Here is an 18964-nt window from a genome sequence, read left to right on the forward strand (position 1 = left end):
CCACATGGGTTTCACAAAACACCTTCTTTAGAGCAGAGTCCACTTTCTTATACGATGGAACTTTTAAAATATTCTCCTTTGACATGAAAGAATGGGCAACTGTGCTTGCCACCACCAGGTCAACATTAACAGTATCTGGCAAAACTGAATCCATATTTTCCAGGGAAAAGAGCTTCCTCATGAACCTAGGAAATTAATCTTATCAGGATCTTTCCAGTCTTGGCAAACCACATCCAAGAAAAGCTGTTGAATTTGCAACTCCAAATTAGCACGTTTCTGAAATTGACGCTGTAGAGAACTATCTGAGGTTCCAGGCTTTTTAATACAGGAAAAATTCATATTTTCCCTAATACGTCTCAATACGTCTGCCATCCTATCCTTTGGTATGTGTTTGCCTTTTAAGTCCTGAGAGGTAGAAGATTCCTCTGCAGGGTCTGAGGCTGTTAAATCAGAAACTGCCTCAACTGACCTCTTTTTGAGGAAAACTGAAGAAACCTCCTTGAAGCCAGCCAAGGTTTGGAGCAGAATCCCCCTAATCTTCTCCTCCTCCTCTCCCTTCCCATTCCTGCTGCATTTGCAAGAAGGGGAGAGAGCTGAAGAAGAGGAAGATGGTAATGGGGAAGCGGGTCTCCTTTTGAAGGAATACTTGCCTATGCTGGAGAGCGAAAAACAGCACCTGTAGACTACAAAATCCATAAGTAATTGTGCACAACAGAAGAAAAACACTTACCTGCCTCTTAAATAGACGTGGGAAAGGCACGCTAGTCCTGTTGACCGAAAACAAAAGGACGCATATGAGCCAATCGAAATCTCTGCAGCACGCATGCGTTGACCTGAATACACTGTGCGTGCATAAAGCCGAGCCAGCGCTCCCTCAATCCCGTAACATTGCTTCACTTTGTAATGACAGGGACGAGGGCAAAGGACATAGGGGTTATGTCGACTCGAGGAGAGCTGGCAAGTCAGGCTTCTCTGTGTATGAGTGCCCATGAGAAGGGCCTTCTACTATGCATGTTCTGCACTGAATAAGAGTCAACAGTGGCTGGGTTGCTCCTGTTGGATTCATGATATAGTTGACAGCCCAGTAGATTATGAGGTCTTGAATATCTGCATTTACCTTACATAAAAACGTATTTTTGTTTTTGCTGATTTATATAACACGGACTCGACCCAAAGGAATTGGACCGCCTTACTTGAGCACCCGTTTCCATAACACAAGGTAAAGGTTATTTTCTTTTTTACAAGATAATAGGAGGTGCACCAGAAAATAGTCCAATTCCAGTATGAATTTCAAAGTGTCTCCTTTATTATTTTTCTTTAATATAGAAAGGGTTAAAATTTAGCCAACACTTACACTTTTCGTTTCATATACACCTGGAACTTCATCAGGGCTCTGAACCGTGTATAGCGGTGTATTTATAATGACAGACTGGCACATGCATCAAGCTAGGATTTTGCGAGTCCTTAATTGCGAATTTTAAGGATTTGCAATTAAGGAATCACAAAATCCTATGCATGTAGGAATCACTATAATAATAGCGATTCCTACACATTCCTTATTTGCGACTCGCAAATTGCGAGTCGCAAATAACGAATAGCTTCCCATTCATTCCTAAATTGAATGGGAAATTGCGCATGCAATTTCAGGGTGCAAGGGTGTCAAAAGGACACGCTGTTGCACCCCTGGATTTGACCTGTGAACATATGTTGCGCACACACAAGCTTTAGAGGCATGTGTGTGCGCAACATGAAACTTTGAAAAATGCACAAAAGTGCATTTTTCAAAGGTTTTGCAAATTACCATGAAGTTCAACTTCATGGTAATTTACGCCCCCTATTAGCGAGATCGCTAATTTTATTACTTTAATGCATTGCATTTAAGGAATCTGAATTTGCGATTCCTTAATTGCAATCGCAATTTAAGTAATCGCAATTTAGAGATTACTTAAATTGCGATCATGCATCCCAAATGCAAAAATATTGGTCGCAAAGGGGCAGATTCTGAGAATCGGCCCATTTGCGACCGGTTTTTCGTTTGATGCATGTGCCTGTATGTGGCTTGATATTCCAGCCATGTAGTGTAACATAGAAAGTTCTCCACATTAGCTCTTCAAATTGTTTAATGGCATGAGGTTAGTACCGAGAAGATTCATCAAGTCCCATGTTTATTCAATTTAGTACATATCCATATTTCGAGTAATCTGTGGTATCTTTGGTAAAGGGAGATAAGATATTTGCCCAGAATCACTGGATTTTGAGCAGATGGCGAGACTTGAATCTGCTTTGTGATGTCCCCAGTGTCACAGTCGGCAGCTCTGGCCCTAAAGCCACATCCTCATGCATTTCTCTCTATCCACCTTGGCATTTTGTTGTTGTTTATTAAATGCAATCCGCGCATATTTTTCCAAAAATATCAAGCTTCTCTTTGAGTTTTCAAATGTGGATCCTGCAACGGCCAGGCCTTGCACTTATGCAGTTTGTACTTAACAGTAAGACATTCTTGTGATACAGTCGTGAGAGGCAATGCTGAGTACACGTGGACAGACGACCGAGAACACGACAGACCACAAGCAGGCCCAATAATACAGGAGTAATTGACTCTCAAGAACAAGAAGTCAAGCGCAGGCGCAGACTCACTCCAGGTAGGCGAGTCCAGGCGCACAGGAGGAACAATTTTTGCATCTCAATACAGGTTGTTGGATAATACACGCGCAGGCAAGTGTTACTAATGATGCAAATTAGAAGCCGCTGCTTTAGAAAAGAGGCTTCTCAATTTATTAGAACAGCTGTGTTTTGCTATAAATTAATGATTATTTTTAATTTCTTCTTGTTTTGCTCCATTTGATTTGACCTTCTGCCAGTGAGGGCTTCCGGCACAAAAAGAAAGGACACGCATTCAGAACTGGCGAGTGAGAGATGAATGATTTAGCCGTAAGTCTGTAGTGTTAAAGGCATTCGGACAGACTCCTCGTTAAATATGGGAAAGATGTCTCCGCCATTTGCTAGCAACTGTGAAACATCAATTACACGGGCAAAATAGGAGCTTTCCCCAGAGACGGAGCACGTGACCCGGTATTGATCCGGACTGCAGTGGAACGGTATTTGCAATCTCGTTGCATGATGGGAATCAGGACTTCGCTGTAGAGGCTTGAGGAGATAAATTGATGGTATCTGAGACATATCTCAGGCTCGTTTCCGGTTGCTTGTGTCTATGTTTAGATAAAACATGTATCCTTTGTTCTAAATCAGGTGCTGGAACTGCCTGTGGTGGTAAAAATGAGTAATACAAACACGGGGATATTCAGAATGGTCTTAAAATGACTGTGAGATTCATCAATGCCCCAAAGGTATGCATTATTTAACAGGGCAGCGCCACTTCGAGGACAGCATGCAATTAAACAGATAGATGCAGCAGCCAGTGTGATTAGTGCTGATAAGAACACAAATGCACGACTTGCTTATGCAAAAACATTAGCTGCCACCCATATTAAGCATATTCAAAATACGCTTTCTCTTTTTGTGTAACCTAACATGACTTTGTTTCATTATGTGCTGCCCTTTCTCCTGAGCCCACCCCCATGCCCTAAGTACTCACCTGTACTGTGTTCCACTTCCTCCACTTTCTCCCAAGATGTTAGCAGAATGAAGCTTTCTGATGTCAAAAGCAACATATCATGTAGGCCCTCATTGGAAATGCCTCTGAAGTGCTGATTTGCCAGGTAAGTGCTGTTATTCATTCACTCAATCATTTCACATGTGTTGGTAATACAACAGGTGAAATTATCATCTGGGTTTCCTGGAAGAAGTTAACCAGGTGAACCCTGGAAGATTACTTGTAATCCGCAGGTAATTTTGCAGACCAGAGTTACTGACATAGTATTGATAATTCCAGTTGTGAAATTACTGATGCAGCCATGATGGGGATCCAGGTCGGATCTACCTGTTACAGGCTAAGTTTTTGAGGGCTCTACACACCTAGTTCCAGAGGTGATTTATATCAACTAACAAAGCAAAATCCCACTATGTTCAGTGCATCCCTTGAAATCCTGGGTGTGTAAGATCATTAACTCAGTAAATCAATCTAGCAGATTAAATCACTAATGCAGCTGAAGCAGACGAGCTAAGTCTCGAATGGCACAATAGTCTAGCTTTAGGAAATATTCCCTTTCCCCTGCTACAGAACATGGCAGTGATCTTTCTTCTTGCAAGTGAGCTTAGATCTGGGCAGCAATGTTGCATTTGTTGATATGTGCACCTATGGCCATACGTCCATAAATGCATGGACGTATGTGAGCCTGTGTGGGTGCACACCTCCAAGCGGTTGCATCCATATAAATTCGCAAACGTGTGTGCTTGTGTACAAGCGCTGGTCAGTGGGTGCAGCGGTAAAGTAGGTGTGTGTGTGCGCATTTGATTGGCTGCATCTTCATTTCTGTGTGATTAACAGATTGTATATTTTTTTAAATATAAAATATGCAGGGGTATTTAATTTTCATGCGTGTTCAGTAGATTTTGCAAACAATACATTACACAATGTGTTCAAATAATCAGGAGTGTATGCTAATACGGCATCAGTATTTAAATCTAAGACCTTGAGATTACACACAGCTGCAATAAACTACTGCGTTGCCTCTAACAGAGAAAACTCTTAAGCACTAGAATAGGAGACTTTAACTTTTTTTTATAGCACATGTTGAAAGAGGATCTCAAACTACGTACACATGTAGCCATGAAGCCACATGGTATCAGATACTAAAGTTTCAAAACGTGCATGCTTTGAGGCAAAAATATGGGCCTTTTAAATTGTTTCCGAATTTGTGTTTGGAAATCAACTTTTCATGGCACTTTGCATATGTTTGTTTTTACAATGTTAAGGGCTTAATCGGGTTTAAGGTCGGAATTACATAATTAAAATCCCCCCCCCCCCCACCCCCTAATAAATTCTGACAGGTGAAATCTGCTGAAATTTACTGGGGGAATTGGCAAGGAAAAGAAAAAACATGGAATGTGCTGTCTTAAAAACGTATTCTGCATGCCATACATCAATTTCATTTAGAAAGTTCAGAATCGGACATATTTTTCATATGTGGTAAATACCTCACCTTGGGGCAATAGTATATATAATGTGGTAAATACCTACACCTATTCGACCAACTTGCACTGATGACGTCTGTGTTCTAAGTAGTTAGAAATGAGTCATAGAATCATGGGGCATATTTACAAGCTGGTGATAAAAAATTATCGCTGCTTTTGCGGCCGTTTTCGGCCGAAAAGCGGCGATAATTTTATCGCCGAATTAGCAAGGCCACGCTAACGCGTGAAACCTTGCTTTAGCGTGGTGATTCCTAACGCCCAGCTTTGCATCTCTAATGAGATGCAAAGTGGGCGTTCCTGACCTAGCATGACAGGAGAAATGTAGCTAAGCGACATTTCTCCTATCATCAAGCCCCACGCTATGAAGCATAGCGGCAGGAAAAGTAGCGATAACCCCTGTTATCGCTACTTTCCTTACGCCTGCTTCAGGACTGACTTAGCCATGATATCCTATGGAAGGTGGATATCATGGCTAAGTTTGTGAGTCCCTATCAGCAAGCTAACGCCACACTATGTGAGATTATCGCTGGGTTTCCAGCGATAATCTCACGTTATGCAGTTAGCGTTAGGATTTTTATCGCTAAGGAGATAAGCGTTGCTAATAGCACGCTATCTCAGCGATAAAAATCCACGTTACCCGGCGATGATTATCCTCACGCTAAGAGCGCTAAGCGATAATTATCGCCGGGTGTTGCTGATATGCCCCCATTTCATATAAAAAGAGCACTTGCAAGTGCTATTTAACGCACAGTCTCAAGCACAGGTTTGGGCTGATTGGGCTCTTAAACAGTTTTGAAGGGATCCTATTTTGCCACCTTAAGCAGTCCTAAATGTTTATAATTGGAACTTAAAAAACATGTGGAATTTTCTGTTGGAAATTTAGCAGCATTGTTGGACAGATCTAAAGTAAGCAACAGAACATAGAATGAAACACTTAAAGCAACATAGCAACACAACATGTAACACAACAACCAAAATACAACAACATCACCTTGGAATAATGCAGTAAAAAACACAGCAGCACAAAAAAGAACAGAACACATCACAACTACAACAAAATAGCACATGACAAATATGCACAAGGATTCTTGACCCACATTACAGTCTTAAAAACCTGCTTTCATAATGTGGTAGTAAAAGGTGTTCGCACCAAGCACTGCCTTAACTTACCACTAGGAAAATGAATAATGGAACCCGTAAAAAATATCTTGTGGTCCACCTATAAGTTGTACAAGCCTATTTCCCACATTAGGCAAAGTGGCTGTACCCCTGGCGGTGGGGGGGCACATGCTGGCCAGGAGAAATCACACATTATACAAAATTAGGTCCTTGACTGGGCGTAATTCTCCAATTGGAATTCTTCACCTTTGGAAGGTCTCCTCTACCCAATTATAGAAAAGAGGCGTGTGGGTGACTGACCCTTATTTGTATGGGTTATCAGAGCCCTGTAATGGTCAGTAACCAGCTAGGGGGACAAATGTATGGGTAATACGCATTCCTCGTAAAATGCAAATTCTACAATATTATGCTAGCTTAATGGAAATTTCACCCACCAAAGTTTCAACCAGTACCAACTGGTCACTCCCCCAGTACCAGCCGGCATGTTTCATGGGACAAAAATATTTTTATTTTTATTTATTTTTCATATGATTTAAACAGTTTCCCTTGTCACACAGCTTTCATTGGGTTCTAGCCATGAGTATCAAGCCAGCAGTTTTCACGATCAATGGCAGTTTTACAAAAGATGAGAGTGGTGCAAAAATCTGCACCTTTTCCAAAATAATCTACAGATGGACCATAGAAATGCTAAAGAACGGGGTAAAGGATTGGAGCAAAGTACTGCTGTGTGAAGTCTAGTTTTCATCATACTTTTGGGAATTAAAGTGTTGATTTGACCTATCTTATCTTTACGAAGTTTTGGGAATACAATGCGCAGATCAAGTACAGAAGAGCTTATCCCGTTGTTTAAGCAATTTTCTCTCTGGATGCCCCATGTTTGTTGAAAAATACAGCAAAATAAGCAATTCTTCCTATATTTCTTCTTCTGATCCTTTGTATGGTAAGTGCTAGAATCCTATCTATGATTAATGCAGCCTGCAAAATTTTAAGAACATTTTTGCTTTTCACCCATTCTTTTCCACTCAGCGCCCCAGAATTTTTGTAAATAATTTCCTTTCAGAACCCAGGATTGAACGATGTCTACTGCTGTTTGGCAACCATATATCCTCTTTTTTGCCTCGCTTTGACCCTTTTATCTTTTCATTTAATTCTAGACTTGAAAAGAGGGCATGTCGTTTTTGCCTACCAAGTTGAGTATAGTTTAAATAAGGTTGTTGAGTAACCATTTGTGGTACAGATGGCTAGGCTGTGCCAATCTCTCCCACCAACAATATAAAACTTGAAAAACACAGGGAGATGCAAAGAGCCGAACGGACCGGCTGTCCCGAAACATTTGACTCTGCCTTTTGAGATCACCATCAACACTGGCTGTTCCCAGAAGTGACAAGATATGTCAAACTCTCAGATCAATGAGAGATGGTATGCAATGTCAAGTGTCTACTGACCTCCCACCCTTTGCATGACTGAAAGGCATATGCATGATTCTGAGTCCTCAGCGACACAAGTAGGACAACCAATTGACACAGGTGCACAACGCCCAACAGTTCTCAAACACGTCACAAAATAAAAAATACAATCTCCCAACCACACACAATATGCTGAATGATCTCTTACCAACACACCATAAAAGTGCATAGTCAATACAATACAATTTGCTTCCCAAATCTTCTTTTTACTGTCCAAATTTCTAGTTACATTTGAATCATTAGAGCTGTACAATGATTTAATCTGGATCTCCCAGTCTTGAAGAAAGATGTGCATGTGTCTGGATGACTGGGGACTTCTTTGTTGGGGATATTAATGTTTAAAAACCTTTTGAATAGTGTTTATCGCTTCTTACAGGCACACCCCATATTTCCATGTACTATCAATTTTTCTTTTGGGTTTTGATTAAAGTCAATAGAACTTTTTTTAGACATTCCTCTCGTTTAATAGAAAATGCTGTAGTTTGCTACCTTTTATTATTTCCTAAATTCCACCTATCACTTTTCAGTATTTTTGTTGTTATACATCTGTGACATCTTTGGTGGCTAATGGTTGCTATTGACACAACTCTTTAATCTTAAGTGTTTGCATACATCAAAATGCTCAATTGTCACCAACATATAATCCACGACTAAAGAACAAATCAACACATGGTGAATAAACTGTGCAGAATTATATTTTAAGGACCTACAATTTGTTGAGCATAGTATAACAGGTTCCACTTGAGTAATCAAATATAAGCTATAACTATTTTGGCTTCATTTTTGACAATTAACCTCTTTATAGAGTTTTACCAAGTCTAAATCAATTGTAACAAGTTAGCCTGCGTATTCCATTTTATTATCATCTTGCTGTTAAGGTATAAAAGTGTAATCAAATAAACTAATCGAATTAAATCCTTGCATGTATGATCTATTCTCCAATTTAAAGGTAGTAAATACAAATTACTTATGAAAATATATATTTTTCCCTTAAAGGTGTCAGCAAGTTATCGTGATCAAAGGCGACTGTAGGTATGGACAGGCATTTTTCGCCCAACCCCTTTGTAAAAGTGAAGTTTAATAAACTTCCTTTCGAATACATTATGTTTGATTTTATTATATAGTTTTCTTAATTTGTGGAATTATTTTCCACCGCTGGCCTTGCGTGCTACTTTTCTTCTATGAATATCTTACTTGCACATCTCCTTATTCCTACGATGCTCCATGACACTTATATCAATTTATTGTTCAATACCTGGTCTGCTTTCAGGGATATTGTTCTGAAAGGCTAGATCGCCCCCTGACTTCATTGCTCGGTCTGTCTTCAGCCAGCGCCCCTCTCTGTGTGCTGTTCCTTTGTAATACATTTCTCTTACCCTGTGGATAGGTTATCATCCTTTTCTAATTGTTCTCTTTAATTGCTGTACTGTGAGATTATTCGCTCATTCATTTTCAGTGTCCCCTCTGGCGCCTTCAAACATATTAAACACCTTAATGATGTACGAAGATTTCAGATTAAAACTACAGTAATATTGCAAGGTGTAAGCATCTACTTTTTACTTTAAAAATTGCTGTGAGTTTGATGCTAAATACAGTCTACAACTGTTCCTGGTTCTGCATACATTACTTTTTGAATACCCTCTGGCTTATATGTCTATCACCGACTGGGCACTGTAGGAATTTGAGGAACTGAGAATACTACACGGAGTTTTGGTGAAACAGCACACTGTTTGCATGTGCTAGATATTAATAATTCACAGATATCAGCTGCTAGGTTATAGATGAAGTGACCAGGCCGCTTGGAATGATCTGTTTGGAATTGTGGGACAGTGGTTTGGACCTGAATAGATTAACGCGGCCTAGGTGGAGACTAATAGCAGCTCATTATAAAATTATGTACATTTCTACTCAGAACGGTTTTCCACTACCAACATGGTGTTATTTTAGAACGGTTGTAGTGCTGGGTACGACAGAAAAAACTCTCATTACAGTAAAATGGCCCCTCTTGGGCAAGTGACTGGCTCTAAAGACCGAGAGCCAGCCGCGGCCCGTGGAGGGAGTTCCGTGGGGCGGTAAGGCGGGGCGGGGCAGGGGCAGGGTGGGGGGTTCTAAAAACCGGAATATGGATAATTGCAGGTAAGTAAACAATTAAATAAATAAAACGAATTTCGTAGCGCGCGCTGCATTGCGAAAGACTATTCAAGGGTAACTTTGATCTGCAGACTTGTTCTGACAAGGTCCCTCTTCACCCAGTTCAAGATCTAAATACTGTTCAATTAAAAAGACACCTGATGATACTTAGTCAATGTACTGAATATGTTTTCATTGTTTAGACTTTTGTATGCCTTAATATTCATAGTAGAGTTCAATCCCTGAGTATTTCGGGTGAAGCACAATTATATTCAGGCATAGTAGTGAATTACTTTTCACAACCTTTATATTTGAGAGGACTGTAGTAAATTCAGTTTTATGGCATACACTTTGTTGACCAATATGTTTGAAGTTGCCAGTAGGACTTACTCCTGTAAATTCAATTTTTATTTACAGTTTGTATTTTCTTGTCGAACAAGACCTTCCTATACATAAATCTAGGTGTACCAACCGAGTGCCCTGACATGTGGCACTCAAATCTGAGAAAGAATGAGTGTCAGTGGTCTCTTACCCAAAAGCCATCAGTTTCCTTCCATGTTGACTGGCAACAATGTATCAATTATTGTTTACTATTTACAAACAGTTTTCAGTACACAGTATGTCATTCTTGCTTTCGTGATTCGAAATTCATTAAACTTTATTCATTCTTCTTTTTTATGTTTATCAGGCGTTTGTTGTTTTTAAGTATAATCCTCCTTAATGTTATTCATACAGTTTAATGTTCAGATAAGCTAATCATATATCTTCTGCATTTCATGTACAAAGTTCTTCTTTAGGGGACATTAACCATTTTTAAGACATATTCAAGATCTCGTATTCAGGCAGATTGTCGTCTCAATACAAATAGCAACTTACTATACACCCACTATGATTTTACACACAAATGTGGCTTTTAAGTCCATATAAATGTTATAAAGAAAACTGTTCAGAGTCAAATATCCGATTTGTACCTGTCATCATTTGGTCCCTACATCCATCACCCATTTATGTCCATCTTTATACGAAACACCACGTAATACATCAGTATGTAGAGAAACGTTATGTGGTCATCACACTATTGCACTCACATTACAGTGCTTTCACAAAGGAAGTGATCTCGAATTGCTACAACAGCAAAAACCCTTGTTACCATATTTCATCAACCAGAACAAACAGCCACAAATGTGGCTGTTTATAACTTGCAACTTGAGTTAGAACCGCTATGAGTATATCCTTCAACTCGGAAACTCCAATCCAGAAACTCTACTGTGTTGTTGCTAATGATGTCTTCATCTAATCCCAAATGCAAACAAGCCACAGTTGGCATTTTATACCTCCCTCAATTAGCTTCTTGTGTCACGCAACTTATATAGGCCATCAATCTCCAAGACATCACTTGTCTTTATAGAAATTCTTTAAAAAACACATGGTGCATAACAAACTATTTACCTTATCTGCTTTTTCTGTCTAGACCATATACTGAATGGTTTGGACATAAAATGAAGCACTATGGTACAACAAATATTAATAAATACTATTTCTCTTCAAATGACTAGTGCCCAATAAGTTGTGTTTCTATTCTTAACTTGTCCCATGTATTCATTCTAAAAACTTAATTAGTCTAGGTCCCAACATAAACTGTTCTTAATAAGAGGGGGTTCTCACAAATTGTCTTTTAATAAATCATGATACAGTAAGTTTACATAAATAAATAATGTTCTGTTATTCTGATTGTACCAGCTTGGAGGGGTTCCCAGCGCAAATCTCATACTGTCCATTTTAACGAAAAATCAGCATTCATAACACCACGGTTCTTATTCAGAAAAATAGTGGTTGGCTTCAATTATTTAGCCCACATACCCAACTTCATTTGTATTTATTTTAAAAAACCAACACATATCATTGTTTGAACATTTTATACATGTAACAAAAAGCAAAAGTTGAAACATTTGCACCACCATCACTATTATTCCCGATTGGGGATTTAATTTTGTGGGCTTCAACTGAAGCATTTCTTATTGTTTCTGTCATTTAGGCACACTGTATGTAATTTGTTCAACATGTGAATCAACTAATATTTCCTCTGTGGTAAATGTATTTTCTACATCGCCACCTCTTGTGGATAATAGTACCTGCTTCAATATCTGAAATCTCTCTTGAATAATAGTGTTGCCATATTTATCCCAGTTGATGGCCACTGTTGACTTCATGTTGATAATACCCTATGTGGAGGCCAGAAGGGTTCCATCGATAAGCGGAACGCTATTCTCAACAAATGCTCATTGGATTTGATCATCATAACCAGAGCAGAGTTATGATCTGAAAATCTTAAAAAAGACATTGCTACATTGAAAGAGGAAATGCAAAGGTATTCAAAGTAAAAGGATTGGTGCTATTTATAGGTTATCTACGAGACCAACCTAGAAAAGAAACACAAGGGAGGAAATTGAATGAATTAAAAAGGAATACTGAGGATTATAAGCTTGACTATAAGTTGACATAGAACACAAGTGAAATTTATGTGTATATCAGGCCAAGATAAAAGTGGACAAGAGACAAGACACAAAAGGTGGAACCATAGAAAACAGCATGGTGTCAAAAACAAATTAACTAGTTGTGCACTTATTGGGGTGCACTGGAAAATAGTTATAAATAGTAAACTATAACTTTTGAAAAATAGATGGAATATATTGTTGCCATTCATCAAGGGAGTGGAGTGACTGGTGTGACATAAATGTCAACAGACACATGTGTTGCTGATCCCCTGCTCTTATCTTTTAACTATTTTGCATTTATGGTGACCTCCTCTGGCTATGTCCTCATGGACACTTTTACTAGTCCTGGACGTTTGTGTGAGAGTGTAGTGCCTTTTGGGTGTTGTAGTCTTGATTTGCTTCCATTGAACTTATTACTTTAATTGAACTAATTAGACTAACATACCTGAAATTAATGATTTGTAGGTGAAAATTTCACGGCTGAAGGCAGTGTACCTAATGACCTGGAGTGAGGTGGTTACCCTGTCTGCATTGGCTCGTGGTATCTTGCATAGCCCAGCACTTCTTGTAGGGCTACACTTTCAGCTTGGTCAAACTTCCAGGAAAGTCAATGGTACTTTGAAGAGCCTTTTCTTGGGAATAGTTGTGATTTAACATCACGGACAGCAGAAACAACCAGCAACTTAGAAACTTTTACATTCTCTTCTACTTATATAGTGCAATTCACTTTTTTACATCTACTAATTTCAGTTAAATGGTCCTTGCGGAATTTAGGTATTAGAAATTATTTCAGAAATAGACTTAATGGTTCCCTTTAGGAATTTAAATGTCTAGTGTTTTCAACAGAATTTTCACGCATATTTCTGGAAAAAGCAAAATTTTGTCATAATTATGATGTGATAATTGCTTGAATCCAGCTACATGCATGTGATAATGATATACATTCCTGAGTGAAAGTAATGTGAACAAGAGGGTGGATAATAGTATGGCTAGAGTAGACTCACTGCATACAGAAGGTAATTAATTTAAGCATTGGGAGAATTAAAATCACTGGATGCTAAAGTAGCTCCAGCATGTACAGCAGTACATATAGCATGGGCACGTTTAAATAATTATATGATCGCTGCAATTGCTACAGTGATAACCTAGACAGTTAATACCTAGCTGCTGCAGAGATCCTGGCAGGTAGGCCAGAGTAAAATAGTTCCGTCTAACTCCAAAAAACAGAGCTGGCATGCTATTTTGAATCTAAAGACTTTGCAATCATTTGACTCCTTTGTGGCTTAACATTCATGGCAGTAGGAACTACGCAGCAAACTTGAATAAATACACAGATTGCAAGGTACCACCAGTTCTGTTCTTGCACTGAGTTATTCAAAGGAAGCAGTGGCAGTTTAATGGATGTTTGCAAAATATACGTGACAAGCTCGAAGAAGTGAAATCAAATGTAACAAATGTAACTATACAGGACGAAACAATAATCCTTTGTAAAGGCTAGTAAAATAGCCAGCCGATTCCGGTATCTGCTTACCTACAGCGTATAGTTTTGAATTGTATAATAATTGTTAATATTGCCTGTCTTAATGGTCCTTGCTTTATTAATTTCAAAGGGATGAAAAGCTGAACCACCAGTGCCTTTATATGAATCTGTGACTTGCATGTTGTAATAATAATCTACAGTATTTATATTAACATGAGCAAGATTGTCACCTGGCTCTTCTTCTTTAGACACACATCTTTGCAACAGACACTTAGGTTACTGTACTATCATTCTGTGAATGGAATCTGTAAGCGCCAAGTTGTGCATAGTTTATTGTAACTGGTACCTAAACCCACAGAGCTGTAGCAGAGCAATGATAACCTGTCACCTACAAACTACACCACCTCTTTAACTGTCTCATGTCAAGTGCGACTACCTCATACCGCCCTGGTTTCTTTGCAAAGTAACACTTTTAGACCTGCTTCATAGGGGGAAATAACAACACATACCAACAATGATAAGCAATAGAGGGCCATATGTAAGACGAAGTGTCAGATCGAGTCGTTCGGAAACGCAAGGCTGCTCCATATTTACAAGAATGTGGTGCAGCCTTGAGTTTCCCCCTGCGGTCCCCTGGGGACCCTTCCCCTTTGTGATTGGGTTACCATCAGTATTAAACTGGTGGTAAAGTATTATTCTTTTGTGACTGGAATTCGGTTGCAAAACAGTAATACGTACCATACCGATTCGGTATTTGGAAGAGACCCCCTAAATACGCCCCTTCCAAATACTGAACCGTACATGCAAAATGTGATTTGGTACCAATTTACTGAATCGTATTTTGCATTTTGTACATCTGCAAAAGCATTTTTTCGGTCGCAAATGGCTCGATAGTACATTTGGCACATAGAGAGAAAGTCTAGAGAGGAATTTAGTAAGTACAATTTCTTCTCCAAGTTCCCTTCTAAAGAGTATCATGGAGTAAGCATGTCTAAGAAGACCTACGAAATGGATTTCCTGCCCATTTACTCAAAAGTCCCCTCCTCTCCCATGATCGTAAACCCATTTCTTGTTCTCATAGTAACCATTCCACAGGGATCGAATCGTGGGTCTTCTCTTTGGTAATCGATTGGCAGACCGTTTGTCATGCTGGCACCACGATGCTGTAATGAATGTTGCATGTACCTAAAGTTAGCAGTATTGTTTAGTCACAGAAATTAAAAACATTGTTCCAGTAGCCAATCAACCAAAAAGAGACATTGATAAAGTGCAGAAAGTTCTGGCAACAACATTATCCATTTCAGAGCTCCTGGCCACATCATTACTCATATTAATCTTTTAAAACAATTTCATCCAAATGTTCTACGCGTGGGCACATGTGGCTAGAGGGCAAATGCAACTTCAATCAAATTTTCTTAGATGGAGAAGAAAGGTTTCTATTCTTGTAATTAGGAAGGACTGACTTAAATGATCAACTTCCTGCAGGTATTTAATATTCTTCAGGCCATTCAAATACACTGATCAATATCACAAAATCAAAATAAAAGGTCCAGATGAATAAACATTATGGTCCATATGTAGACAACTGCAACTTTATCGAATTCAACAAAGGCAATTAAAAACATCACAATACACACTCGATTTCAGTTCACAAACCGCTGCTGTCATGTTTGCCTACATACTGTAGAGAAAGTGCATGTTTAGTGCTTTAAAGTGTGAACTCCAGCCTGGCATGGATTATGCAAATAGCAGCAACACCCAGGAAAGCAATCCTGTGCTTGAGCAATGAGATACCAGTAACTGAATGAGGCATAATGCTATATACATGTTAATGTATACGAGGGCAATGATGTAAGGATTTTGAATATCTGAAGACGCAACCTTTCCATTGAAGCGCTTGGATACATGAGGAAATATCAAGACAAAACCCTTTTATGGACAATAAAAAAATACATCCTTGTCATTTACTTCCTTGTGAACTTTTCTTAAAGAGGCACCTTTGTGAACCTTTGAAAAACAATTTTTGCAAACATATGTCCTCGGTTTTATGAGCAACAAACTGCACAGGTTGCATTACTCAACTCACTTTTAATGATGTTTTATTTCAAATGAGCTTCACTTCAGTTTACATATTCCGCATTTTGCCTGATAAAAGGTGCTTGTCTCATTAATGGCCATCTGTAAAGTGACTGCTGCAGCTGTTCATTCCCTTCTCAATCATTTTCCTAAGCTTGTCATCTGGTGGCACGCTTTGTAAGATGTAAGAAACAGAAAGGGATGCAGGACAGAGCACACACCTACACACCTGCTGGATTTACAACTTTTCCCAAAATCAACAGTCATGTTGGCCTGAAAAATGTACTTCGAGACTTAACTTCGGCATAATGAAAGCCCCAGGCAGTGGTCAGAGCCTGACTAATACCTCAACAGAAACTTTTCAGTCGAGAAGAGAATCGTGTTCCTGGCTCATGGTAAACTGCATCACCTCCTTGACCATAAACCAACAGCACACCAACTTGTTTTTCTAAGTTAATGCAGCAAACCAAAGAACCTGATCTAGGCCGCAACATTAAAGGGTCACGTGAGTCCATCCAGACAGTTCATGAAACAAGGATACACACGGATAGATACCATCTTGTCATTGGATTATCACTTAGTTTGACTGAAACACTGTGACTGGGCACGCTCACTAAACCCTAATGGAATTTGGCACATCTATTTTATCGTCCATAAGCGTGCAATGAAACCCTGCACTGTCAGTCCGCATGACTGGTTGTATAAATCCTCATACAAATGACACAAGTTTGCAAAATATGAGATTAATAAATAATAGGCTTACCTTAAAAAGTCTTAAAATGTTTGCAACCATTATTGACACAGAACTGGATGCTGCCCCAATCACACCCGAGATCTTGTCCGGCTTCGTGAAGATAGGTGGATCCCCATTGGCACATCGTACATCCGAAGCATCCTTCTCTATCAAGGCTTGGACAAACGTTAGGGACTGCTCCAGCGCATACGTGTCCCGGGAACACGTGTCCAAGATGCGCACCCCTAAGGTGATATTGGCAAGCAAATCGGGGTCTTTATTTATTTGATCTATGGCAAACATCATGGCCTCCAGGCGGTGAATGCCCTTCTCCTTTTTGAGGTCTCCACAAGGCACTCCTCGCTCCCCTCTTGAATGGACCGGAAAGAGCCCTCCCAAGATGATGTCCCCTTCCAGTCGAATGGAGTGTGCATACTCCTGGCAGTGGGCACGCTGCAGCATGACGAAGACCCAGTAGAATTTGATGAACAGGGAGAAACAAGGACTGGCGGCCAATTCTTTTTCGTGGTATCCCATTTTTTATTATGAAGTAGTCGCAATCCAAGGTCCGAAGTTTTTTGTTGTCAAGGGTGCAGGTGGACCATTTGTAGGTGCAATTTTTGGGGATTACCATCAGTACCCCCTGAGTTACAAAAATAGGGAAAGGTGCATTTTAATGTCAAAAGCAAGAAGAATTGGATTCACTCCACTTCCACTAGGAACTTAATTTCTGCCATGATGTCACAAAATGGAGTATGAAATACTTCGATTCTTTGTTTGCGGTGATAATCAACAAATCCTGTCTTCCTTCGGCGAAGATTTATTCCTGAAAGTCAGTGCAGAGACAGAAATTAGTTTATGCTTTGCACACAACTTCATTTCATACAGTTCACACACCTGCATCCAGGCTACACTGCCTCGTTTCTAACCTCTTTCTTTCATTCCAAGCACCGCTCCCTGGACTGCTGTGGAGTGGAACACCTGGCTGAACCGCACTAAAAAGAGAGAGATTGATTGCAGCACCTGAGTACCAGCAGCTCTCAGGTAACAAAAGATACAGGAGACTGGAGCTCGCGCCGAAAGAAAATGGCTACCGCTCGTGCATGTCAATAAGACGAGGCGCAGCTCCCGCTCGCCGCTGTACATATTCTATGCAAGTGCCTATAATGGATTTTGTACACACTTTTACACATGAGCTAAAAGCTTGATGGAAAACTGAACACCGAGATGATGAAAGGTATTTGCTTGAACGGAGGGCTTATGTGGCTTCAAACATTAATCATCGCGGTGTCCTTAAATTCAACATCTGTTATTTCACTGCTGCCTTGGAGTTTCACATTATACAGTCAGACCTGACTTCTCCCAGGCTGTTAGCAAACAAGAATTGTATTAGATAATACAAATCGTCCGACGTGCTCAGATACCTTTGCTGTCACATTGAAAGTTTGGTGGCAAAATGATGAAACTCACACCTGTCAAGTGGCTCAAGATCTTGTGTGATAGTCGCAACTATTGGCGGCTTTTCAGCCAGCTGCGCTTCTGTACATATGCCTTCAAATTCCAAAATGTAAAGTACTCTTCATTTAAGCGAAGACTGAAATATAGTATGACAAATGACATGTGGCGAATTGGGTTCCATGAGTCAGGTGAATTATTGAAAAATGGATTAACCAGGCCTCAGTTTACTGCCCGAACTAATCGGCTGATTATGACACAGGTTGGTCGGACCGCTGCCCACAATCACAGCAGTGAGGAGACCGCCGGACAAGCAGGTGGCGGTCCGACCATCGCATTACGATGCGACCTCCGAGCTGACGGTTGCAAAGTGCTCCTTTACATGGTGGCTTGTGTTGCGGCCCTGGAAAAGGGTCGCAGCACAAGCAACCGTGCAAAGGAGCACCATGTGGTGCATGGTGCATGGGGGTGAGTGGGGGCACTACATGTATCCCCGGGCCACTTTCCAGTGGCCCACAATGAACGGGAGCCCTGTTTGGGAGCTCCAAAATCCGTTTCCGACAGCCTTTTCATGGTAGTCTTTCTGGCATGAAAAGGCTGTCGGAAAGGGATATCGTAATCCCGGTGGCGGTGCCTGCCTCGGCACCGTCTCCATTCGGGATTGTGATTCCGACCACCGCCTATTCAAGATCAGATGATCCTGACGTAGGTGGCAGTTTTACCCCCAACTGCTTAGGGTCTGACCACCTGCATTGAAATGCGGCGGTCAGACCAAAGGCCTGTCGCAGTCAGACCGCCACCAATGGTCTGTCAGTGTGCGGTCCAACCAACATCATAATCAGGGCCTAAGCATCAACAAACCAATTTAAAGCAGTATAGGTCATAGATGAAACTACATTCAAGGCGGGAAGAAATG

General features: G+C 40.2%; 1 protein-coding gene across 3 annotated transcripts in view; it reads right to left on the reverse strand.

Moving 5' to 3' along the window:
• LOC146856006 (metabotropic glutamate receptor 8) overlaps positions 1-18964 on the reverse strand; it is a 2429629-nt gene that overhangs the window by 2325579 nt on the left and 85086 nt on the right. For all 3 annotated transcript variants that reach the window (XM_085653966.1, XM_085653965.1, XM_085653967.1), the window contains exon 2: positions 16624-17419. In XM_085653966.1, coding sequence (XP_085510092.1) covers positions 16624-17130 — 507 coding nt within the window. In that variant the 5' untranslated portion in view covers positions 17131-17419. The remainder of the gene's footprint in view (positions 1-16623; positions 17420-18964) is intronic.

Source organism: Triturus cristatus, chromosome 4_1, assembly GCF_964204655.1.
Source record: "Triturus cristatus chromosome 4_1, aTriCri1.1, whole genome shotgun sequence".
Taxonomy (NCBI): Eukaryota; Metazoa; Chordata; class Amphibia; order Caudata; family Salamandridae; genus Triturus; species Triturus cristatus.